General features: G+C 43.8%; 1 protein-coding gene and 1 long non-coding RNA gene across 6 annotated transcripts in view; one reads left to right on the forward strand and one right to left on the reverse strand.

Moving 5' to 3' along the window:
- The window catches only part of LTBP1 (latent transforming growth factor beta binding protein 1), a 660590-nt gene that overhangs the window by 532901 nt on the left and 100583 nt on the right, over positions 1–27106 (forward strand). For 3 of the 5 annotated variants that reach the window (XM_063917960.1, XM_063917961.1, XM_063917964.1), the window contains 2 exons: positions 2889–3011; positions 19123–19266. In XM_063917960.1, coding sequence (XP_063774030.1) covers positions 2889–3011; positions 19123–19266 — 267 coding nt within the window. The remainder of the gene's footprint in view (positions 1–2888; positions 3012–19122; positions 19267–27106) is intronic. The other 2 variants (XM_063917963.1, XM_063917965.1) reach the window with 1 other exon arrangement.
- The window catches only part of LOC134910199 (uncharacterized), a 143647-nt gene continuing 117730 nt past the window's right edge, over positions 1190–27106 (reverse strand). The window contains exons 2-3 of the long non-coding RNA XR_010176141.1: positions 26724–26940; positions 1190–1378 (exon numbers count right to left, since the gene is read on the reverse strand). This is a non-coding gene — a long non-coding RNA (uncharacterized LOC134910199). The remainder of the gene's footprint in view (positions 1379–26723; positions 26941–27106) is intronic.

Here is a 27106-nt window from a genome sequence, read left to right on the forward strand (position 1 = left end):
TCTTAAATCCATCTGTGTAAAAAAAGAAAAATAATGCACGTCTCGTGGAACAGATATCTTATGGAAGCAACGTTCTCTGACTGCTGGGACAGCAACCCAGAAGTGTAACTTATTATCAGCTCCTGTAGCACTAAAGCAGCACATTTTTCAAGTGGATTTTGTGGGAACCCATGCATTGTTATGACCGTGAACTGGAGAGTGAATTATGAGCATATCATAGGAAAATGGTATATATGGAAACATGCCATTAAAGTTACTTTAGAGTTAAATCGTGGTTTATACACTTCTGTCTATATTTACACTTATACCTGATGCTCAGAAGAGAGGCAAAGTGGCCAATCAGCTGCTTTTAGACCTATACCTTTCTCTTAAGTTGAGCTGTTAGAATAGAGGTAGGAGCATTGGAGCCAGCTCTGTGAGTGCACTGAATGCTTGAGCTGAAACCGCCAATAGTTGTATTCCTTATAGCTCCGTATACTGTCTCAGAACTGGCATGTTGATTGGGATCACAGGGCCTAATTCACTGAGGATTGCAATTGCAAAGCTGTTTGCAGCAGCTTTACAATTGCAATCCTTAGCAATGCAAATGCAGGAGGAGGTGCATACACCTCCTTCCTGCATTGCGATACAATCGCATCTTAGATGACCATCGCAACCATCAGTCACGATGTTCGTCTGAGACGGCAGGCTGAGTGAGCCTAGGCCTTCTCAGCCTTGCTGTCGTATGGCGGCTTATGAGGGCAAGGAAACTGCATCTCGCGATCCAGTCCTTGCCTTGATCACGCCCAGAAAATAGGGGCGAAACGCCCCCATTTTCCCTAATGCCAGCAGCCCCCGCCCCTGTCCATCCGCTCAAACGCCTCTGCCTGTCAATCAGGCAGAGCCTTTCACATTCCTTCACTGAGATCGTAGGGCCCGTTCCGCACATGTGCAGAACGAGTCCTGCGCGTGGGCAGGACCCGATCATTGGGGTAAATGTAGTAAGGGTCACATCAGCGATTCTTACTGAATCACCCCCACAAGTAGCAATTTTAAAAGGAATTCACTTCATATTTTCACCTTCATTTTTTTACTTTCTTGTCCCATCTTAGCAATCATTTATTGCTTTATAGCTGCAGACTATGGTGTAAGTGTGTTTGCTTTAGCTATTACTAGGGAAGGACATACCAGAGATAGAAACACACCTCATTTATTGTAGTGACAAAAACAAAATAAGAGATAGACATTCACAGATATAGATGTAAACGTTTTCTGACCTCATCAGAACTAAACATATTTCAGTTACAGATCGATGTCATTATGGGGTTAGAGTCACAGGCAATCTCTTGTGGTCAGAGCAGAAAAGAAATTGCGTCCAGCAGCCCAATAAGACGAAAACCTAAAAATAAACATAAATTTGTTCTGTCAGTGTTCGGGAACTTTTTCTTGTGTAACAATATAAGCAGCTCTTTTGTATAACACAAGTTGCATTTAGGGTCTAATTCAGCATGGATCGCTATATAGAGAAGTTGCAAATTGAGCGATTATCGAATGACTGTGCATGCATAGCGTTCACATTGCGCTTGTGTCAAGGGGTAATAGCGACAGAAAATGCGTACAGATAGTAATTGCAATGTAGCCGCTGTTTGACTGACAGGAAGTCTGCGTTTCTGGGCTGACACATGCCGTTTTCCAGGCCATCTCAGTCGCAGATTAGTTGCAGCCTCAGACCTACTCACATTTGCTCATACGGCAACGTTTCTTTGATGTTCCAGGAATTGCGTATACATCTGCGAGCGGATAGTGATCTATGATGCATTTGCAATTTTGCGTGGGGCGTTTTTTCTTCCTGTCGGGGCAGCACTTTTCTACTCGCAGACAAATGTAATTTCTCTGAATAGCGATCCATGCTGAATTAGGCCCTTAGTGTTTAGTAGTCATTTCCTGTTGCGAAACAAGTGCACGATGCATGACCAAAATATTGATATGACAAGGTTAAAATAACACTTCATGTTTGCCTATTTGTTTGTGTTATGTGTATTTATTACGCATGCTACTTTGTTGCCCGTTGTAACAGTATAATATTGGTTCATATAAGTGTTTTGCATAGCCGGCCCTAGGCATAGGCAAACTAGGCAAGTGCCTAGGACATTTGGTATGCTTAGGGCCCCCATCAGCTTATGATGATTAAAATGATATGCGGCATGCTTATATTCTGTGTGTAACTGAGGCTGTATCTGCATACAAAATGCTACGTTGCAGTGTATTCCTGGAAATCACTGTAATATAGCATTTTGTATGCAGATACAGCCGCAGTCGCACACAGAATATAGGCATGCTGCATATAATTTAAATCAGCAAAAGCTGTTTTCGCACATAGTAATGCAAATAAGACGCATTTTCATAAACAAAATGCACCCCAATGTTAGCAGAGCTGCCAGCTGACTCGTGCCAGGCATGTCCTGCAGAACTAGCGGCGGTGCTAGGGGGCACCAGCCAAAATCTTGCCTAGGGCATCATATTGGTTAGGGCCGGCTCTGCTGTTTTGCATTTGCTTTTTTATGTTGTCTTGACACATTCCCACATAGGATATTTTAATGATCATAAATAATCAAGTCACTTTAATGCAAGCTTTTTTTTTTTATAGCTACAATGTATTTTTTTTTATATTCAGTCTTTTCAATGCATAGAGATTCACCATACAAGCAATGATTTTGTGTTGTTTTTGTTTTGTTTTGTTTTGTTTTTGTGGTCTGTGGTCCCAATCCTGGTTGCATTTTTTAAGCAGCTATAATATTAATTGTATTTGGATAGTTGTAACAGACACATTTAATGCAAATCAGGCTACAGTACATGTCTTGTTGCACTTGAGCTATGTCTGTTTGATTTGTTACACGTCTTATCCGCAGATGTTGATGAATGTACTAACAGCACGCAGTGCCTTCAAGGTTTTTGTGAAAATACCAAAGGGTCATACCGCTGCCTCTGTTACCAGGGGTACCAGGACTCATTGGATGGACAAGGATGCGTGGGTAAGTTATTGATAGGTAATAACTGTCGACTTTTAAAGTAACAGCATGACATTTTCTAACATTAATGCATATTATTATTTTTATTATTAATATACTTTGTATAATGACAAAAGAGGGCGAAACACGCCTGCCTTTACTAACAGTATTACAATATATTTTGAAAAAGGTGAGAGCCCTCTTTGCTTGACTTTACAAAAAAAGCCACGATTTAGCGAACTGCAAATTCACTAAGAATTAATTTCCATTGAAGTCTCATGTCAAATGCACTTCGCACTCCAAATTAAGATAAATCACCATCTGTACAAACATTGTCAAAATAACACTGGTATCAGTGGTAATCGCACATTTACTAAGAATCGTCTTTGTAGATGTGCACAAATTTGCACCAAAAACACATAAACTTTGCACCTTAATGCACAAAATCAATGCACTGTTTTTTTGAGCGTCTTGACATGTGAAATCCATTTTTTCACTAACTTCCAAAAGCCCCACCAAATTCACACAAAACTCCCACCTCAATGCACCACCCCCAAAAAGCAAAATGTGAAAACCATTATAATTTAGAGTTAACCAATCAGAATGCTAATAAAAGCCCACCAAGTCACCTGCAGCACTCACTTTCTGATCTCAACAATGGCAGAGGTAGGTTTTGGGGTAGCCTAGATGCAGGCAGTGATTTCATGTGGCCTGCACCAGCTGATGGAAAGGACCCAGGAGCAGGAAACAGAACAGAGGAACCAGCAGGTCAGAATGCATTTGGTGATTTTGTCGCTTTACGGTGACATGTGGTGCGAATTAAGCCATGATTAACTTTGTGTGGGTATGCAACTTGTGAGGCATTCTAGTGCATCCAAAGGTCACTTATGAAGCAACTTCACATGCGAAAGCCGCAAAATCAACACAAATCGCACACGACAAATAGCGACACCTTACACCTTTAAAAGATAAAGACTCAAGTGAAAACGCTTGTTAGTAAATGTGCGATTTTTGTTCCAGCAATTAGGGGTGATAAGGGGTGATTTAAGGGAATTTGTAACCTCACCCAAAATTGATTCTTAGTAAGTTTCCCCTAAGAGTCCGCTAATGTCAGGGAGTAATGGTTTGCACTGAAATGCATAGCAAATTCAATTGAATGTTGAACATTTTCATAACTGCCAACAATCCTCACTTTCCTGGGACATAAACCATTATTGTCAGCTCAAAGGGGAAGTGGCCTTCCAGAAAAACAGTTTAAATGGGCACAGTTGGGATTGGTGACATAGCTTTTAGTAGATCAGAGGTGTAGCCTGTTACAGTATATCCTGATTTTCAAATTGGGAACGTTGTGAGGTCTGCATCCCATGAAATGTAATGAGAACTTTCACACATATACTGTATAAAGTGTCTCTAGCCCGGTTGTCCTGTTGTGCATGGTCTCTCCATGCGTAGGTACAGTCTTCAAAAACTGGGTGGCACTCTTGGTCTTGAAAATGTAACTTACATTTAATGTAAGCAACAAATTACGCTTCATCATACAGATACTATAAATTGCAAAGTTTTGCAGGAATTACACCATTGGTAGTGGTGCATGAAATCAGAAAGAATAAACCGGCAAACGTTTGTCAGTCATTTATTATTTTTCTCTTTATGCATTACACTGACAACATGCCAGTGCGTCACATTGTTCAAGACCCGTATAGTGTGTATCTAAATTGTGTATCTGTTAATATTGTTGTATTACTTACAAGCTCACTTTAGTGTCCCTTCAAAGGAGAGCTATAGTGAAAAACATTGCAGTGTATTTCCAAGGATATGTATGTATGTACAGTAGCTTTAAGTACATATTATAATTGTTTTTCTTTTTCATCCACTAGGGGTCACTGGAGTACTCTTGGGATATGGACGGCTTCCACAGGAAGAAGGCACTGAATAAATTAATTTTGAGACTACACCTCCCCTCCATATCCCTGAGTACCTCAGTGTTTTTTCTGTGCTCTACACCGTTAGAAGGCTTGTGGAGTTTGTCCACATTTCATTGGAATTTTTTCTAAGTTTTTTCTTTTTTTCAACGATTTACCACATCCCTTCCCCCCTTCCAACAGCCGTGGGTCCGGGATAGTGAAGGCTGCTTTAGCAGCTGTGGGTGTCGGACCTCTCTAAAAAGAGCTCCCTCACTACCACGTGCAGGACTAAAACCTGCAGTAAAGGCTGGACGGAACTTACAGAGAAGCCCCTTCATAGCCCTCACCACAGGGTCCAGGTATGTTGAACGGGGCGGTCAGCTCACGCTGCCGCCCCACTGTGTGGGATACTGTGTGTGTGTGTGTGGCCGCCCGCCGCTGCCTTCAGCCGCCCGCCGCCGCTTCCAGCGCCGCTGTTTAGGCTGTCTCCCCCGTCGCTCTGAGCCGCGTCGGCCACATGGTTTTATGCATAGGCCGCTCCACGGCTCTATGCAGCGCGCTCCCCGGCACTCGATGCCGCTTCGGGCTCCCTCTCCACCATAGCCGGCTCCGTGTATAGAGAACGGTACACGGAGCACGGGGGGGGGGGGGGGGGGCACACAAATGAGAGTCAAAAGGCAGGCTCCATAGCCTGGTGAGTAACTTTGCTGCCACAGTGATGTTCCCTGCACACAGAAATGTCAGGGTTACTGGATAAAAGCTCATGATTCAACTCTTATTGATAAAGGGAATACAGCAGCGCTGCATATGTATTACAATAGGTTATGAAGTCTTTGTTAAAACAGGATACAAGTTATATGTGCAGGTTTGAGTGCAACATAAGATGTTTATTAAATCTGCCTACATAATTATAAGTCGGCACTTTGTGTTATACTGTGAGCATGGGGACATATTAACCATGCTTCCTGTTGTTTTTCCTGTTGTATTTCCAGAATTTCCTGTGTTACATCTCTCCTCCATTGAAGGCGCAGGGGTGTTAAGGGGAATTTGGGATCAGGCATATTGCTGGCGTGCACTGCACTTGGCCAGATATATATTTATAGAGACACCTTAGTGCTATTTACTGAGTCGCGCAAGTTGTCTGTCTTTGTATTTTTTGTATTGTCTGTCTGCATGAGTAAGACACCAGCAATTACTAATAAGCAGTTTCCCTGCCATGTCTAAAACATGGATATACACTCACTTCTCTTACTATTATTTATATCATAACTGTTTATAATGATATTATCCTAAAGACTGCAAATCTGAATCATGGCCGTGGCAGCCAAATACTGGCTTTGTTTACTGTTGTAAAGTAAGATATGTTATAACAATTGGTCAGCACATGGTGCTTATAAAACAGTATCTGTGGAGCACTGCAAGCATTGTGAGTTCAGGTCTCACCTGCAGCAGCTTTGGCTTAATTCACTTGGCCACACCACACTGGATACGCCCAATCTCATCTGATTTTGGAAGCTAAGCAGTGTTGGGCCTGATTAGCCACTTGGGAGTACAAGGTGCTGTAGGTATTTTTTAATCTACAGCCACACCACACTGGATACGCCCAAACTCATCTGATTTTGGAAGCTAAGCAGTGTTGCATATTGTTTGCCATCTGGGGGAGACTGGTGATCCAACTAGATTGCATACTAATGCATGCTAGTTTAAACTGTTAAAAAAAAAAAAAAAAAAGATACATTCTGGTTAGCTCAGTTTGGGCTTACACTATCAATATAAACCTACCATAGGTTTTACAGTCATGATAGCTCTCCAGAGCCCGCTCCCAAGAGCGTGCTTCCGGTGCCGGCCACTAGATAGGGCCCATTAACTAAGCTGTGGTTAAGCAGCAGTCATCTCAGGTTTTAAGCCTGTGTGAGGTCACATTTAGTTTCAGACTTCTAAAAATTATTATACCTCTGTATCAGGATGTATCTGGATATATGTATATGGGTATATAAATAAGAATTTACTTACCGATAATTCTATTTCTCGGAGTCCGTAGTGGATGCTGGGGTTCCTGAAAGGACCATGGGGAATAGCGGCTCCGCAGGAGACAGGGCACAAAAAGTAAAGCTTTAGGATCAGGTGGTGTGCACTGGCTCCTCCCCCTATGACCCTCCTCCAAGCCTCAGTTAGGTACTGTGCCCGGACGAGCGTACACAATAAGGAAGGATTTATGAATCCCGGGTAAGACTCATACCAGTCACACCAATCACACTGTACAACCTGTGATCTGAACCCAGTTAACAGTATGATAACAGCGGAGCCTCTGAAAGGATGGCTCACAACAATAATAACCCGATTTTTGTAACTATGTACAAGTAATGCAGATAATCCGCACTTGGGATGGGCGCCCAGCATCCACTACGGACTCCGAGAAATAGAATTATCGGTAAGTAAATTCTTATTTTCTCTATCGTCCTAGTGGATGCTGGGGTTCCTGAAAGGACCATGGGGATTATACCAAAGCTCCCAAACGGGCGGGAGAGTGCGGATGACTCTGCAGCACCGAATGAGAGAACTCCAGGTCCTCCTTAGCCAGGGTATCAAATTTGTAGGATTTTACAAACGTGTTTGCCCCTGACTAAATAGCCGCTCGGCAAAGTTGTAAAGCCGAGACCCCTCGGGCAGCCGCCCAAGATGAGCCCACCTTCCTTGTGGAATGGGCATTTACATATTTTGGCTGTGGCAGGCCTGCCACAGAATGTGCAAGCTGAATTGTATTACACATCCAACTAGCAAAAGTCTGCTTAGAAGCAAGAGCACCCAGTTTGTTGGGTGCATACAGGATAACAGCAAGTCAGTTTTCCTGACTCCAGCCGTCCTGGAACCTATATTTTCAGGGCCCTGACCACATCTAGCAACTTGGAGTCCTCCAAGTCCCTAGTAGGCGCAAGACACCACAATAAGCTGGTTCAGGTGAAACACTGACACCACCTTAGGGAGAGAACTGGGGACGAGTCCGCAGCTCTGCCCTGTCCGAATGGACAAACAGATATGGGCTTTTTTGAGAAAAAAACCACCAATTTGACACTCGCCTGGTCCAGGCCAGGTCCAAGAGCATGTTCACTTTTCATGTGAGATGCTTCAAATCCACAGATTTGACTGGTTTTAAACCAATGTGTTTTTAGGAATCCCAGAACTACGTTGAGATCCCACAGTGCCACTGGAGGCACAAAAGGGGGTTGTATATGCAATACTCCCTTGACAAACTTCTGGACTTCAGGAACTGAAGCCAATTCTTTCTGGAAGAAAAATCGACAGGGCCGAAATTTGAACCTTAATGGACCCCAATTTGAGGCCCATAGACACTCCTGTTTGCAGGAAATGCAGGAATCGACCGAGTTGAAATTTCTTCGTGGGGCCTTCCTGGCCTCACACCACGCAACATATTTTCGCCACATGTGGTGATAATGTTGTGCGGTCACCTCCTTTCTGGCTTTGACCAGGGTAGGAATGACCTCTTCCTGAATGCCTTTTTCCTTAGGATCCGGCGTTCCACCGCCCTGCCGTCAAACGCAGCTGCGGTAAGTCTTGGAACAGACATGGTACTTGCTGAAACAAGTCCCTTCTTATCGGCAGAGGCCATAAGTCCTCTGTGAGCATCTCTTGAAGTTCCGGGTACCAAGTCCTTCTTGGCCAATCCGGAGCCATGAGTATAGTTCTTACTCCTCTACGTCTTATAATTCTCAGTACCTTAGGTATGAAAAGCAGAGGATGGAACACATACACCGACTGGTACACCCACGGTGTTACCAGAACGTCCACAGCTATTGCCTGAGGGTCTCTTAACCTGGCGCAATACCTGTCCCGTTTTTTTGTTCAGACGGGACGCCATCATGTCCACCTTTGGTAATTCCCAACGGTTTACAATCATGTGGAAAACTTCCCCATGAAGTTCCCACTCTGCCGGGCGGAGGTCGTGCCTACTGAGGAAGTCTGCTTCCCAGTTTCCATTCCCGGAATGAAACACTGCTGACAGTGCTATCACATGATTTTCCGCCCAGCGAAAAGTCCTTGCAGTTTTTGCCACTGCCCTCCTGCTTCTTGTGCCGCCCTGTCTATTTACGTGGGCGACTGCCGTGATGTTTTATCCCACTGGATCAATACTGGCTGACCTTGAAGCAGAGGTCTTGCTAAGCTTAGAGCATTATAAATTTACCCTTAGCTATATTTATGTGGAGAAAAGTCTCCAGACTTGATCACACTCCCTGGAAATTTTTTTTTTTTCCCTTGTGTGACTGCTCCCCAGCCTCTCGGGCTGGCCTCCGTGGTCACCAACATCCAAAACTGAATGCCGAATCTGCGGCCCTCTAGAAGATGAGCACTCTGTAACCACCACAGGAGAGACACCCTTGTCCTTGGATATAGGGTTATCCGCTGATGCATCTGAAGATGCGATCCGGACCATTTGTCCAGCAGATCCCACTGAAAAGTTCTTGCATGAAATCTGCCGACTGGAATTGCTTCGAAGGAAGTCACCATTTTTTTACCATGGCCCTTGTGCAATGATGCACTGATTTTAGGAGGTTCCTGACTAGCTCGGATAACTCCCTGGCTTTCTCTTCCGGGAGAAACACCTTTTTCTGGACTGTGTCCAGAATCATCCCTAAGCACAGGAGACTTGTTGTCGGGATCAGCTGCGATTTTGGAATATTTAGAATCCACCCCTGCTGTTGTAACAGTATCCGAGATAGTGCTACTCCGACCTCCAACTGTTCCCTGGACTTTGCCCTTATCAGGAGATCGTCCAAGTAAGGGATAATTAAGACGCCTTTTCTTCGAAGAAGAACCATCATTTCGGCCATTACCTTGGTAAAGACCCGGGGTGCCGTGGACAATCCAAACGGCAGCGTCTGAAACTGATAGTGACAGTTCTGTACCACGAACCTGAGGTACCCTTAGTGATAAGGGCAAATTTGGGACATGGAGGTAAGCATCCCTGATGTCTCGGGACACCATATAGTCCCCTTCTTCCCGGTTCGTTATCACTGCTCTGAGTGACTCCATCTTGATTTGAACCTTTGTAAGTGTTCAAATTTTTTTAGATTTAGAATAGGTCTCACCTAGCCTTCTGGCTTCAGTACCACAATATAGTGTGGAATAATACCCCTTTTCTTGTTGTAGGAGGGGTAATTTAATTATCACCTGCTGGGAATACAGCTCGTGAATTGTTTCCCATACTGCCTCCTTGTCGGAGGGAGACCTTGGTAAAGCAGACTTCAGGAGCCTGCGCAGGGGAAACGTCTCGACATTCCAATCTGTACCCCTGGGATACTACTTGTAGGATCCAGGGGTCCTGTACGGTCTCAGCGTCATGCTGAGAGCTTGTCAGAAGCGGTGGAACGCTTCTGTTCCTGGGAATGGGCTGCCTGCTGCAGTCTTCTTCCCTTTCCTCTATCCCTGGGCAGATATGACTCTTATAGGGACGAAAGGACTGAAGCTGAAAAGACGGTGTCTTTTTCTGCAGAGATGTGACTTAGGGTAAAAACGGTGGCTTTTCCAGCAGTTGCCGTGGCCACCAGGTCCGATGGACCGACCCCAAATAACTCCTCTTCCTTTATACGGCAATACACCTTTGTGCCGTTTGGAATCTGCATCACCTGACCACTGTCGTGTCCATAAACATCTTCTGGCAGATATGGACATCGCACTTACTCTTGATGCCAGAGTGCAAATATCCCTCTGTGCATCTCGCATATATAGAAATGCATCCTTTAAATGCTCTATAGTCAATAAAATACTGTCCCTGTCAAGGATATCAATATTTTTAGTCAGGGAATCCGACCAAGCCACCCCAGCTCTGCACATCCAGGCTGAGGCGATCGCTGGTCGCAGTATAACACCAGTATGTGTGTATATACTTTTTATGATATTTTTCCAGCCTCCTGTCAGCTGGCTCCTTGAGGACGGCCCTATCTATAGACGGTACCGCCACTTGTTCTGATAAGCGTGTGAGCGCCTTATCCACCCTAAGGGGTGTTTCCCAACGCGCCCTAACTTCTGGCGGGAAAGGGTATACCGCCCATATTTTCTATCGGGGGGAACCCACGCATCATCACACACTTCATTTAATTTATCTGATTCAGGAAAAACTACGGTAGTTTTTTCACATCCCACATAATACCCTCTTTTGTGGTACTTGTAGTATCAGAAATATGTAACACCTCCTTCATTGCCCTTAACGTGTGGCCCTAATAAGGAATACGTTTGTTTATTCACCGTCGACACTGGATTCAGTGTCCCTGTCTGTGTCTGTGTCGACCGACTAAAGTAAACGGGCGTTTTAAAACCCCTGACGGTGTTTTTGAGACGTCTGGACCGGTACTAATTGTTTGTCGGCCGTCTCATGTCGTCAACCGACCTTGGCGCGTGTTGACATTATCACGTAATTCCCTAAATAAGCCATCCATTCCGGTGTCGACTCCCTAGAGAGTGACATCACCATTACAGGCAATTGCTCCGCCTCCTCACCAACATCGTCCTCATACATGTCGACACACACGTACCGACACACAGCACACACACAGGGAATGCTCTGATAGAGGACAGGACCCACTAGCCCTTTGGAGAGACAGAGGGAGAGTTTGCCAGCACACACCAAAAACGCTATAATTATATAGGGACAACCTTATATAAGTGTTTTCCCTTATAGCATCTTTTTTATATATTTCTAACGCCAAATTAGTGCCCCCCCTCTCTGTTTTAACCCTGTTTCTGTAGTGCAGTGCAGGGGAGAGCCTGGGAGCCTTCCCTCCAGCCTTTCTGTGAGGGAAAATGGCGCTGTGTGCTGAGGAGATAGGCCCCGCCCCTTTTTTGGCGGCCTCGTCTCCCGCTCTTAACGGATTCTGGCAGGGGTTAAATATCTCCATATAGCCCCCGGAGGCTATATGTGAGGTATTTTTAGCCAAAAAAGGTTTTCATTTGCCTCCCAGGGCGCCCCCCTCCCAGCGCCCTGCACCCTCAGTGACTGCCGTGTGAAGTGTGCTGAGAGGAAAATGGCGCACAGCTGCAGTGCTGTGCGCTACCTTAAGAAGACTGAGGAGTCTTCTGCCGCCGATTCTGGACCTCTTCTCGTTTCAGCATCTGCAAGGGGGCCGGCGGCGAGGCTCCGGTGACCATCCAGGCTGTACCTGTGATCGTCCCTCTGGAGCTAATGTCCAGTAGCCAAGAAGCCAATCCATCCTGCACGCAGGTGAGTTCACTTCTTCTCCCCTAAGTCCCTCGTTGCAGTGATCCTGTTGCCAGCAGGACTCACTGTAAAATAAAAAACCTAAGCTAAACTTTTCTAAGCAGCTCTTTAGGAGAGCCACCTAGATTGCACCCTTCTCGGCCGGGCACAAAAATCTAACTGAGGCTTGGAGGAGGGTCATAGGGGGAGGAGCCAGTGCACACCACCTGATCCTAAAGCTTTACTTTTTGTGCCCTGTCTCCTGCGGAGCCGCTATTCCCCATGGTCCTTTCAGGAACCCCAGCATCCACTAGGACGATAGAGAAATATATATGTGTATGTATGCATATATGGAATATATATATATTTATTAAGGTCTGAGTATGTGTGAATATACATTGTTGTATGTATGTGTAGATATATTTATATATATATATATATATATATATATATATATATATAATATGCTGACGTTAAAAATCTATTTTGCAGTAAGCAAGACTAATTGGTCAGCACACAGCTTATTAAACAGTATCTGTTGAGCACTGCAAACATGGTGAGTTCAGGCCTCACCTGCAGCAGCTTTGCTTATTGTTTTTACAGGTGGCTCTGTAGCCAAGTGGTTAGGCTTCCCGGCCACAGTGAACATTGTGATTGCATGGACACTGGTTCAGATCCTGGTTTAACAGGTGTTTAAAAAAAAAAAAAAAAACATGGTAGGACACCATTTTTTTTAACGTTACTTCCTGGTTCTTTCCCCGGAGGTTGCTGCCCTACAACACTTAGCCTCTGGAGGAGCGGGGTGTTGTTAGGAGTTTAATTTATTAATTGTTTTTTTACAGCATGACTCTACAGGAAGATTCACTATTGCTGGTAACCACATGCACGGTAATGCAGGTTTATACACACGTTACTTCCGTGGTGTACTTACTGGTTGGGGTACATGATCACTAAATCTAATGCATAGTCAAACAAGCAGCTTCGCTGCAAAGTCGGTCACACAGTGTGTTGGACAAATACGAATCTGGGCCAGTGGCGCAATGTATAACGCATCTGACTATGGATAACAAGATTATAGGTTCGTCTCCTACCTGGCTCGTTTAAGTTGCCGTGATCGTATAGTGGTTAGTACTCTGCGTAAAAACTGCACAGACAGACCCTTAACGGTCCTCTTTGGGGGGAATGTGGGGGCATGTACTGCCTGAAAATTTTTTTTTTTTTTTTTACTGTTTCAGTTAGATTGTTGCGGTCGATTTGCCGCCAGCCCTCATAGCACCAGGCCAGTACGTCAGGTTCTCAGCGAAGGCTGAACAATTTTCAATGAGAGACAATTGCAATTATTGTGCGTTTAACTACCTATCGGAGTGTACCCTACACAGCAGTAGGGCTGTTGCTTCGCCCTGCTTTGGTAAGGGTTTGAGGTAACAAGGCTGTAGTGGCAGGACACTCCAGTTCAGGTTTGCCCTAAATAAAGACCACCTTACACTTCTTGCTGCCTACAGCTTCTTTGGACGTTGGCAGTTGGTTCTTGCGTTTTCAGCTTTGCTAGTGGCGCATAACGTCCACTTTGGCTACGTTCCTAACAGGCGGAGTCGGATTCCAAACGAGATAGATCGCAGACCAAGTGGGGGGGGAAATCTGATTTCCTACAATTGTCTACGCGAATTCCTGAATGATTCCGTCTCAACGACTTCAATTCCTAGGTATGATTCTCGATACGGTAAATCAAAGAATTTACCTACCCGAACAGAAAGTACAGGTCATTCGTCATCTGGTACAATTAGTGCTCAAGCCTCGCACAGTCTCGGTTCATTTGGTCATTCGCCTATTAGACACAATGGTGGCGGCTTTCGAAGCGCTTCAGTTCGGAAGACTTCACTCACGTCCTTTTCAATTGGATGTGCTCGCACAGTGGTCGGGCTCGCATCTGCAGATTTACCGCAGGGTGAGGTTGTCTCCAAGGGCCAGAGTGTCTCTACTCTGGTGGCTCAAAGTACAGAATCTAACCGCAGGGAAACGGTTCGGCGCCTGGAATTGGATAATTCTCACGGCGGACGCGAGTCTCAGAGGTTGGGGAGCTGTAGTTCAAAATTATCAGCTCCATGGTCTCTGGGCGGATCACGAAAGATTGCTGTCTATAAATGTCCTGGAACTCCGGGCAATTTACAATGCGCTACGACAAGCAGTGCACAGGCTGCAGGCTCAGGCTGTTCAGGTGCAGTCAGACAATGCGACGGCGGTCGCATATATCAACAAACAAGGAGGAACGAAAAGCCGTATGGCAATGCGGGAAGTAGCTTGAATCCTCTATTGGGCCGAGTATTACCAAATGATATTGTCGGCAGTAGTCATTCCGGGAGTGGACAACTGGGAGGCGGATTATCTCAGCCGTCGGAATTTTCATCCAGGAGAATGGGCATTAAACCCAGAAGTGTTTCACATGCTGGTCCAGAAGTGGAGTTACCCGCAGGTGGACCTATTGGCATCTCACCACAATCATCAAACGCCCCAGGTCGTGTCCAGAACGAGAAGATCCAAAGGCAGTGGCGGTGGATGCTCTCACAATCACGTGGCCATACAGTCTCGTGTATCTGTTTCCACCGTTTCCGCTGCTCCCTCTGTGGCTAAAACAGATCAAAGGAGAGTCCGTCACAGTTATACTAGTGGCGCTTCTTTGGCCTCGGAGAGCTTGGTTCTCGGATCTCCGCGGTCTACTCGCAGTCGGTCTTTGGCCGCTCCCACTACGTTCGGACCCGTTACAGCAGGGTCCGTTCCTTTACCCCGATTTAGCGCGGCCGCTTTTGACAGGGTGGCTGTTGAGACAGCCCTCTTAAGAAGAGAGGGCATTCCAGAATCGGTTATACCAACCACGTTACGAGCTAGGAAGCCGGTTACGGTAGCTCATTATTACAGAATTTGGCGTGCCTACTGCGCCATGGGACTTGAATCTGGTTTTTAGATTTCTTACAGTCTTTTTATTTTGAACCCTTACAACAAGTGGATATTAAATTTCTCACTTGGGAAAAATTTTTTCTTTTAGCCTTAGCGTCAGCAAGGCGTGTTTCAGATTTGGGTGCTTTGTCGTGCAAGCCACCGTATTTAGTGTTTCATGAACGCAGAGCGGGACTTCGGATGAATTCCGCTTTTTTACCAAAGATAGTGTCATCTTTTCACATCAATCAACCAATAGTAGTTCCTGTGTTAACAGGAGACTCTGGTAGGTTGGATGTGGTACGCGCATTACGCATTTATGTATCCCGAACGTCGACAGTTCGTAAGACGGATACGTTGTTTGCTCTCTATGATGCTGCCAAGATGGGTTGGCCAGCTTCTAGGCAGACCTTATTCAGTTGGATTAAACTGACCATACGTCAGGCTTACCTTCATGCTAGGTTACAGCCGCCTACATCAGTAACAGCTCATTCCACACGTGCTGTGGGAACATCATGGGCAGCGAGTCGTGGAGCTTCTACGACACAGCTTTGCCGGGCGGCTACATGGTCTTCGGTGCACACGTTTGTGCCCTTCTACAAGTTTGATACGTTTGCGGCATCAGCATCTAGCTTTGGCCGCCTAGTGTTACAGGTGCCAAACAGTTCTCCCGCCCACGGGGGAAACTTTGGTACGTCCCAAGAGTACTCCAGTGACCCCTAGTGGATGAAAAAGAAAATAGGATTTTGGTACTTACCAGGTAAATCCTTTTCTTTGAATCCATAGGGGGCACTGGACGCCCACCCAGAGCAGTTTACCTGGTTTGGGTTAGGTTCAGTAGATCTTATGGTAACACATTTTCACCGACTGGTTCAGATTAACAAGTTCTAATCGGTTATGGTGTCAACTATTTAGTTGTCAGTAATGTTGTGTCAACTTTATTGTTGTCCGTTATGTTATATGTAATTCTCCATTGTCAACCTCTCTATCGCTCCTGTTCGGCTCAGTAAAAAACACTGAGGTACTCAGGGATATGGAGGGGAGGTGTAGTCTCAAAATTAATTTATTCAGTGCCTTCTTCCTGTGGAAGCCGTCCATATCCCAAGAGTACTCCAGTGCCCCCTATGGATTCAAAGAAAAGGATATACCTGGTAAGTACCAAAATCCTATTTTTATAATTTTTGCCCTTTTATTATGACTGTTGCTGTTCGCAAAGCGATCATAATGACATACATTGGTGTCGGAACCAGGGGGGGCAAGGGGGCAGTATGCCCCCCTCAAACGAGATGAGAGGCACAGGCGTGGGTTAGGGGGAGCGCTTACCCCCGTATCCCCGTGGTCTACTCTTCCTGTAAAATCAATGTGCTGCCACTGCCTGCTATGATCCATGTCCTCCTAGCCGGCTCTTCACTGATGCATTACTGGGAGGGAGGCGTGGCCATGCTGAGCCTGCTGGGACATCCCCGCCTCCTCCCAGCAATACATCTGTGAAGAGCCGGGCCGGCAAGGAGGACATGGGGCATAGCAGGCAGCGGCAGCACACTGATTTTACAGCAAGAGTCGCCCGGAGGTAAACGCTGCTCACCCGCACTGGGAGAAGGGGGGTTGGGGGGAGCGCCAAAATGTAATTTTTACTACGTCCCCCAAACCTCAAAACATTCCAGTGCCCCTGATGACATGCTAAATATTTTCATGTGCAGACTAGCTATTGTCAAAGCAACTTATTATACAGTAATATCAAAATTATATAATAACAAAACTGATTGAAAATAATTTTGTTTAAGGATTGACATTGCTATTCAATTTTATATTAAAATTGACTAAATTCAGGAATGTAATGAATAAAGCTACACATGTGCATTCATAAGCGCTAGTAATTGCACATAAAGTAGGGATCACTTTTCCATCCATCATTTTATAAGAATTGTCTGTCTTATTTCAACATCTGCTGTTTCTGTTCAATTTCTGAAATAACTATACGTAGCCTTCAGAGAGACATAACTTAGCCTAATGTGTTTTGTAAGGTACGTTTCTTGTGAAAGAAGATCTTTGTACTGGGCTTCTGAACAAATAACATATTCTTGTAAATAAGTATAATTATTATCACACCAGGACATTGGCAAAGAAAACCTATCTCATTTAACTTGACAAATGTCTGCTGGAATGTTGAGCATCAACAACATATATATTGTATCATTTCCATTTATTTTTATCTCTATATTTGTAACAATTTAGATCTAATTTAATTATATGAAGTAAAGAAACAAAGTGTTTTATATACAGTGTGTGTGTGTGTGTGTGTGTGTGTGTGTGTGTGTGTGTGTATATATATATATATATACATACAGTATATTAAATGATGTATTAGGAGAATCCTAAGTAAAAAATTACAACACAATCATAACATTGAGTTGGCTTCTATCTCGTTCAAATACAGATATATCATGAGTGTGATTCCACTATTAGTTATATTAATTCAATATTAATTTTTTTATGTACGCAAAAGTAAGCATCAAACACACTGTAGCTATTCAACTTCAACCCGACTTCACATATTTCCTGCGTAACCTTCGGGTGATGTCAAAGTGAAGTCAAGTTGAGGCGAAAATAGAGTGAAGTCGAGATCACGAACATGTGAAGTTGAGGTGATGTAACATCACCAGTAATTGAATTGCCCCTTAGGTTAATAATGTCACTTATAAAAATGTAAAATTATAAGCTGATTAACATTCATTAATATGCAAAAATATGTTCCACTAAGAATCAGTGTAATTGCATAAGCACACAGTTAATTGATGGGCTGTGTTTTCATGAATATTTGTTCAGCCAACAAAATGGCCACCTGCTCTGTATGTAGATGAAGTGTAAGTAATTTGTAATCCTATGTATTTGAAATAGAATTACATCTCATTGTTAGATTATAGCTCATTGTTTTAAGAATTAAAGAGCTTGCGCTAATGATAGTGTATTTATAGCTCAATTCTAGTTATAGGATAATAGTTAAAAGAATGAATGAGCCCATATGATACAGAGGGCGGATATGGAGCATATATAGTGTGCAATTTAAGTCCTGTAAAAAGTGCATGGAGCACAGAACACACCGGGCTGGAATACAGATTTTGATCATCCATGTTCCGGTCATACTGGAAAGCAGGTCCAGCAGCGAGATTCATCGCCACGCATCCTAGAGACACTGGAGGAACAGATAGGCAGACACTGGCAGGGCAGGCTAGGCTGCAAAGCTCACCATTGTTCCTTCTTTTTCTGGAAGTTACTTTACCATGGACTTTGTTCCTAATTTTTCCTAAAAGATCCTAAACATTTGTGTTTATTTTTATCCTTCTGTATGATTTTGATGTATAGCAAGTCACAGTCATTACATCATTTAATTGGAAAGTATATATGCTCCATATGGGATCAGAATGAGATCCCGGCAGTTTTATTCACTCTCAGGTGGTGGTGTGAACCACCACCCAAGTGGGGAAACCAGTCGGCGGTCAGTACTCCGACCGCTGGTATTGCAGATGGTGTCGGGATTCCGGCATTGTTATATACTGACTGCTGGGATCCCGTCCAGCGGTAAATTGACTACCTCCCCTCGATATCTGTTTTTTATGCACTTATTTCATTCTTTTCACAGTTACTATAGCTCCCTGTTCTATAGAAACTCATTTGTATTGGAAAGCCCAGTACATAGGAAGATCTGTGCCAACCTTCCACTCTAGGGAGAAGCTTCCTCAAACTAAAGGTCCACCTAGATTTGCAGGAAAATCTGAAGAGGGTCATTGTGCACATCAGAATCCCAACCTCCAACCACTTTAGAAGCACCCCTGTCATAAAATAATACAGTTTTCCCGGCTACAGTATTCTTCGGTCTGGCCTCATTTATTTATGAAAGTCTTTCTGTACATCTGTAGGATCAGCAGTCAGAGAACTATTTATTTATTGTATTCATTTCAGCAGCTATAGGTTTTACTTGTGCACTGGGGGCTTGGCTGTTCCACAGACTCTGCTGGCACAGGATGCATGGTTAGCTGAAGAGCTGTCGGTAACAAGGAATGTATCCGAATAACCATTCTCCATTTTCCAGATGTAAATGAATGTGAAATGCTGAGTGGAGTTTGTGGTGAGGCCCGGTGTGAAAATGTGGAAGGCTCATTCCTCTGCCTGTGCACTGATGATAACCAGGAATATGACCCGATGACTGGGCATTGCAGATACCGCAACATGCCAGGTAAGTCAGATTTTCCATATACAGTACAGTAAAGCCACAAGAAATGCCATCTTACATATCTCCGTTCTGCAATTCTTTATCTACAGTGTCTAATGCTGATCATTACATACTTTTCAATGTTAGGTGAGGCAGAAGAAATCGTAATGCTTATGTCTCACAGTACTGAGTACATGTTACATATATGTTATACTACTACACATGTCATACTCTAGCTCACCTCTCGCCTCAGACACTTCATCAATGTGTTTTCCATGTTGGAAATAGAGACATTGCGGGCCTGACATACTGTACGCAATTGTCTGCGGCTACCAGGTTTATATTATGCTAATGCAGGCAGTATGTGAGTGTCCTTGCAGCATACGTATGCATCGCTCCACCCATTGTTTTTCTGGTCGCATCCATCATCATTAGTATTGCCACTTGCACCAACCCCATGCACCTCTGGGTGCAAAAGTTCTACCTGAAACAGGTGCCTCATCTCCATTCGCACAGAAGCCAGTCTCACCCCCATGACATTACCACAAGATGGAGCTGTTCAGTTTGTCCGCATGGTAACTGCTGGTCTTGTATTCTCCATTTAGGTGCATATGCATGGCACAGCGCATGAGCAGTCTTTGATTGCTCTGGTGCATATGCAGTCTGCTAATCATTGCAAGATGCATCCAACTCAAGCCCTGTACATTCAGTTATATCCAGGGAGGCTTTCTGATAGGGTAGAGAATGCAGTCTTACTGCTATACCGCCATATATTCCCACCTCAATGCATCCCATTTGCAGAAAATAATTACGTAGAAATGATTCAGCCCTAATTGAACCATAACTTAAGGACTTAAGGGGAGGATTTAGAGTTGCACGTAAAGCAGAAGAACATGCTCAGAAAAAATATGAATGCCCTCGTGTATACAGTTATCTGCATCTATGCTGCTGCCCCTCATCCTTCCGCTCGTGAGACCAGTTGTCATCCCTATCAGCACGCATTTGCACCAGCCCCATGATGCAAGTGATCTGTCCAAAATTAGCTGGATCTCGTGTACACTCACCTCTGAACAACTCGCAGTTCCGTCGCCATGCCCACAGCGCACTTATCCCGCTCCTGGTGACACCAGTTACACCAATTTAGCTGAAAGTACAGCTGTGGCTGAGAAGTTTTGAGCCAAATCCTAAGTGATTATGAAGTGTAAAATACTAATTTCTCATACACAAAATAAAATAGGAAGCAGAATGCCATTTTTGCCTATGTGTATTTTCAATAAATCTGGGCCCGTCTCAGTGATAGAGTATGTGTTGACAAGCCCTAAAATTACCACACCCCCAACATGTGCTGACACTCCCCCTTCAGTGACTTGCCAACTTGCAGCATCTACAAGGTGCCCTGGTATTTGTACCAGGCATATGCACAACCCCAAATTGTAGCCCCTCCCCCCACCCCCCACCCCAGTATTGGGGCTTGAATATTGGATAGCATTTCTAAATATATTGCTCCAGTTTAAGTAATAACATATAGTACAATAGTACCACATTTAAAAAATGTCTGTATATCATTTTGCTCTGTTGATTAAAGTTTAACTCTATTTTTGTTTACATTTTTAAGGTTTTGCATCTGCAAAATAGACCCTGATTATATACTTTACATGCTTACATATTTTTTTTTTTTTGCAAATGGTCTTTACTGAGCTCAAACCTTCTTTAGCTGCTTATAAGCAAACAAGCTTGATCCAACATTGCAAGCACCTTATTGGGTTGTTTTAAGCAGAAAAGTGGATAAATTGGTTCAGCTCACAGTACTCCTTTTCTGTGTGCCAGGAAATAGCACAATGGGCACCTATTCAGCCTTATTAAGGTAACTCTTGTAATTTTATGGCTCACAGTCTAATTAGATGTTGTGCAATTCTTCCTTTGAATCTGTTGCCAGTATGTCTTTATTTCAGAATTCTCAATGATTAGACCTGGATTGTTCATGTGGAAAGAAGAATTAAGCATTTAAGCGAATGAGTACAATAGAGCCATAGTCATTTATGCCCAAGTCGGACTATAGGTTTAGCTTTTTATGTACCAATGGACATTTCACTATAGTAATCATCTGTCCATTAAATGGGGACATAGGATGGTCTGAATTCACACATCTGTGTTCTTATTGCATATTCTTTAAAGGTCCACCTTGGCTAGTACCCAGAGCCGGCCCTAACCAATATGATGCCCTAGGCAAGATTTTGGATGGTGCCCCCTAGCACCGCCGCTAGTTCTGCAGGAGATGCCTGGCATGAGTCAGTGGCAGCTCTGCTAATGTCAGGCGCCTTTTGTTTATAAAAATGCATCTTATTTGCATTACTATGTGGCTAGGATGCACAAGCAGCTTCTGCTGATTAAAATGATATGCAGCATGCCTATATTCTGTGTGACTGCGTCTGTATCTGCATATGAAATGCTACATTACAGTGATTTCCAGGACTACACTGCAACGTAGCATTTTGTATGCAGATACAGCCGCAGTCACACACAGAATATAGGCATGCCGCATATCATTTTAATCAGCAGAAGCTGCTGGTGCCCCTAAGCATACCAAATGCCCTAGGCAATTGCCTAGGTTGCCTATGCCTAAGGCCGGCTCTGCTAGTACCTAGCATGATTTGGCTACAATATATAAAGAAGCCATGCTGTTTTTTTACATTTCTTGAACAAACAGTACAGAAGAAATTACACAGGATGGAACAGTGCATCACAGCTCCCAAATTATACATTTTCAGATGATGACATTCACTTTATTACTTCACATTACTTTACTAAGCAGTACGTCTTACACAAAGTATGAGTACCTCATATATCAAAGACTTACTGTAGGACCACTTGACAGACATGGGACTACTCTGGTTAAAGAAATGAGCAAATATTAGCAGATTATGACAGTGTGTATCTGTCCGCCATACATTAAATTAAAGTAACTATTTTATAACAGAAATCTCTCTGTACCCTCTAATGCCGCAGTTTATATAAATCCTATACGCCACTCAGTGACAACCAGCGGCAGTGTAGTGAAGGAGAGAATAAGGAACTGCTTTTAGTTATGTCTGAACACTTCAGTCACTATATATATATATATATATATATATATATATATATATATATATATATATATATATATATATAATTATTTAGCTTAGAAATACTCAACTTTCCTATGGTTTACAAATAATTTCCAGAGAGACTGTGTTCCTTAGCAGGTGCATGTGGTCCTGTCACACACAGCTCACTATCATGACTATTAACTCTCATTATAATGGAACTTTTTATCATTTTAATTACACCTTTTAAGTGCAGCATTTTACAGAAAAAGAGCATATAGAGAGAATGGCTTCCAGTGTACAAAATAAGTTTATTGTAGATCCTCTTTTAGATAAGTTAGGAAAACTTTGACCAATTTCTGTATTTTTTCATAAATTTTGATAACTTTCTGGCTTTATATCTAAACCGTGGGTTTACCTGCCTGAAATGGAAAGGCATTTGCACTCAAATGGGCTAAGGATCATCTCCCAGACCTGGGAAACACCCTTCCAAAAAAATGTTCATAATTTGTACAGATTTATAGTGGGCTGGAAGTAATGACACCGACGTTTGGCGCCTGTGTGGGATGCCGGACGATAGCAGACATTTTTTTAAATGGGCAATCACTTACACAGCAAAACCATGCCTTGTTAGTGATTGTCCCTTTAAAAAAAGTCCTAGGTTGGCCAGCAACCTGCGCAGTGGCCGAACTCGGGCATCATTACATCCGCCCCTATATAGGGAAAATCTTGACTAAACTTACTGCTGAGTTGGGGGACTTGGGCCATCTTCAGCTATCCTACTTGGGTAGTGCTTTTACGTATGGTTTACTTTCCAAAACTTTTATATCCCCTCTAAGTGCATCCAGTTTTGTTATCTCGGAAGGATACTCTATCCATTACACGATATCCTTCTTCCTTTTCTGCAAAATCCAAAATTTCAGAGTGGTGAGGCTTCACGTTTTCCTGAATTGGGAGACTGGAGGGCTCTGTTCGCATAGTTGATCAACTTATTGAGTCCCGATCTCATAAACTTATGTCCCACTCTGAAGCCATAGCTACATTTCCTATCATTGGTGTCTCTGACTTTTCTATTCTTCAGGCTCAATATTACGTGAGCATAATCTCTTGATTTATCCCACCGGGGGATAAATCACTCTGGACACTTCATTATTGGTACATCCCATATCCAGGAGAGCAATCTCTTCATATTATAGATTTCTCAGAACCTCTGTGGAACAATCCTCTTTTCAGACAGGTCTGGCCCAAATAGTTGGAACATTTTCCTTCTTTATCTATGGATGACCTCCTTGATATGTTATTGTATTCTGTTAATACTATTACGGCAGCCAAATTTGCAGAAAAGTATCTTTATATCTTCTGTTCTTTGCTGCGGTGCGAACGGGTCGGGACAGTGCCCGCAATGCGCACGTGCGTCGTTTCCCGGTGACGGTGGTCACCGAGCAGTGACGTAGCCAGCGCAGAAAGTGATCGCAGCGGCGATCGCATGAAGACTGACAGGCGGGAGGCGTTCCGGGGCATCAACTGACCGTTTTCAAAGCATGGTGAGGCGAACGCAGGCGTGTCCAGGTGTTTGGAGGGCAGATGTCTGACGTCAATCCCAGGACCTTCGTCGCTGGATCCATCGCACATGGTAAGTAGGTCTGACCCTGGTCTTGTTTTGCAGGAAACTTATTTAGCATAGCAGGGCTGCACAAGCAATCGCAGCCCTACTATGCTAAAATACACTCCCCTATAGGCGGCGTCAAGTTGATCGCTCGAGCAGCAAAAAGTTGCTACGTGTGATCAACTCGGAATGACCCCCTTTATTGTCACATGTTGATGCTTCAATAAAAGAAAATTGCTTAGAATAAAAAAATGTTTATTGTAGAGCTTGATCAATGTTGTAAAATTTACAGACACAAAAACTTTCATGGACAAACTTTTAAAACTGGGGACTAATGGCAGAAAATAGGTACAATAGACAACAAAAAATTGTACTTGGAAACTTACACTCCCATCCATCTGTTTATAAGATCAGCCATCAACGCTAGCTGCATGCACCAACCCTATCTAAGAAGCAAAATATCTGTCTGAATTCAGCCGGAGCAGCAGTTAGGGCTTCATGCCCACCAGGTACGGTTTAAGAGAGATGGGAGCCGGTATGCAGACTCTGGGGGTTATTCAGGTTGTATGGTAGATTCTGCTAAAAAGCAGAATCTGTAATCCTATTTTTCGGAAACTGGGGTCCACCTATGGCAGGGCAAGGCCGGCCAGCATGCTGACCGTGCCGTCCAGCGGCTGCGACCGCAATTTAATTGCGGTCGCAGCAACTGTGGACAGGGGGGTTGGTATCGATATACTGGCGCCCGTCATCCCGGCAGTCAGAATCCTGATCGTGGTATGCCAGGCGGGTAAATGGCAGCAGCTGGGCGAGCGCAAAAGAGCCCCTTGTGGGCTCACTGTGCTCGCAAACTGCAGGTACGGTGGTGCGCTACGTGCACCGTGCCATTTATTCTCCCTCCAGTGGTGTTGTGGACACCCCAAGACGGAGAATTGGTGTCGGTATCCCGGTGATCGGGATCCCGGCGCCGGTATGCTGAGCGCCGGGATATTGAATGCATCCCATGTCGACACGACGACCCCCTGCCTCTGCAGTGCCGCTGCCATTTTCCCCGCGCTGTCCCCACGACGGTCCTTAGTTACCCCCGCCCGCCACATGAATACCTATACCTGTCAATCAGGTAGATGCGTTTGCAGCCAATGTGATCGCATTTTCTGTGCCGTGCACGCGCATGAGAGGTACCTGCGTGTGCGCATTAGTGCCGGAAACAGGGCTATTGTAGTCGCATCTGAATAACCCCCACTGTGCGGATTCCCTCCTCTCTGCGGTGCAGTAGACTATGGCGTTGTGCTGGTCATCGGGACTATAGTGTTTGTGAGGAAATGGCCGCTGCTCTATTTTCACAGTGATTTGTGGTGCTGCTGCAGCGCCGACGCAGGACATTGGAAAAGTAAGTATTAAACATAGATGCAGGATTTGCGGTGTGGACCCATCTGGATCCAGGGGCTGTGTGCACTGCATACCCTGCACATATTATGAATACGCCAGTGAAGCCTACGTCACGCCTGAGGAAAACTTATCCAATGTGCGATTACCATTTGCAGCCCAGTTACACTCACTCAGCCGCAAGTGGAGATACAGTTGAAATCCGTATGACTCTAAACGTAGCCTGGCATCAGCAGGCCTTCATTCCACTGCCTGAATAAGTGGAACATATTCAGAGAAAAGAGAGGAAATGTGAATTTTGCAGTAGAAAGCTAGAGAAAGTGTCAGTGTTCCCTACAAACATAAACATTGGATATGCATTTCAGACACGTATATTTCCTTATGAATCTAGACCATATAGACTCACATATAGGGAATAATCAGGAGTCATCATCATATTAATATTGTTATTATTATTATACATCTCTCCAGCATCTGCTGACAATAAAATAGTAATATCGCTATCCGGGATCTGTGAATGGAAAGTTGATTACAAGCTATTGTCATATTTCCAAGATAAAAGTTGCTCAGTCAATATTTATTGCTATCAAACCTGCATAGTACATAACCCAGGCAGCTGTTCATGAAAATAAGTTAGCTGGTTGCATTTTTGTGAGTCTTCTGTCTTATATAAAAAATGTAGTTTACAGTAAAAGGATTATCTGATTATTTCATTATATATATATAACGTTCCTTTAGCATTTGTAAATCATTTATGAGGGATTTAGTAAAAGTACATGATTTGTAGATTGTCATGGTTATGGCATTAATATGACATTAATTATCCAGAAAGAAAAATGTGCGTAAGTGTAGTTTGGGAGAAGAACCCAGTTGCCTTTTGAACTTGTAAACTCAGAGCACGTGCCATTTGAGACAATTACTGTTCTCTACAGATAAAATGTGGACATTTAATGAAAATTGCATGTTCATTTTGGCGCTATCCATCTCCCCTATCCATTGCCAGTGTGTACTATAGTCTGGTCTACATTACACTGTTCATCATCTTTCTTCATGGTTGACACTTGAATATTTGATACTTTTCTGCACATTGTGTTTTATTTTTTACCACATTGTATGAACACGTGCAATTTGGATCGTGTAAGACAGCCATGAGCCAATTTATAATTAGATATTTTAGCTCCGCCCTCCCCATCAGAAGCTTATCCACTTAAAGCTAAGGCTAAAAGGAAATATATTACTCCTCCTATTTATTCAGTCAGTCAGTCAGTCACACACTATTGATAAAACTAGGTGGAGCATACTGTAGGTGCCTGTGATGTATGTCGCTAGGAGTATCTATAATGACTCTCAGTCACTCAACACCGTAGACAACATTACATTTCTTTATAGTTGTCTTCAGTCATACTTGCCTGCTTTTTGGATCTCTTCCCCGATCCATGGGCACAGATAATGGGATAGTGGGCGTGGTAATACCATTCACATGAATCCAGTTACAGTTTGTCCCCTGCTGCACATTGATGCCATTTGATTGTGCTCCATCAAAGCCCTCCCACTTCAGAAGAAAGAAGCCAGGCTCTAGGATGGCTAACACTCCCGGGATTCCTAGACTCCTAAAAATTAGGAATGCTGCAAGACAGGGTTGGAAAAACAGTTAAAAAAACAAACAAAACAAAAACAACGCTTTTTTTGTTTAAACCAATTTTTTTTGCATTAATGTTTTAATGAAAAAAAAAAGAACCATGTTTTTGAAACCTTGATCAGCCACGTTTTAATGCTTTCTAAAATTAATAAT

The sequence above is a fragment of the Pseudophryne corroboree genome, chromosome 4 (genome assembly GCF_028390025.1).
Source record: "Pseudophryne corroboree isolate aPseCor3 chromosome 4, aPseCor3.hap2, whole genome shotgun sequence".
NCBI lineage: Eukaryota > Metazoa > Chordata > Amphibia > Anura > Myobatrachidae > Pseudophryne > Pseudophryne corroboree.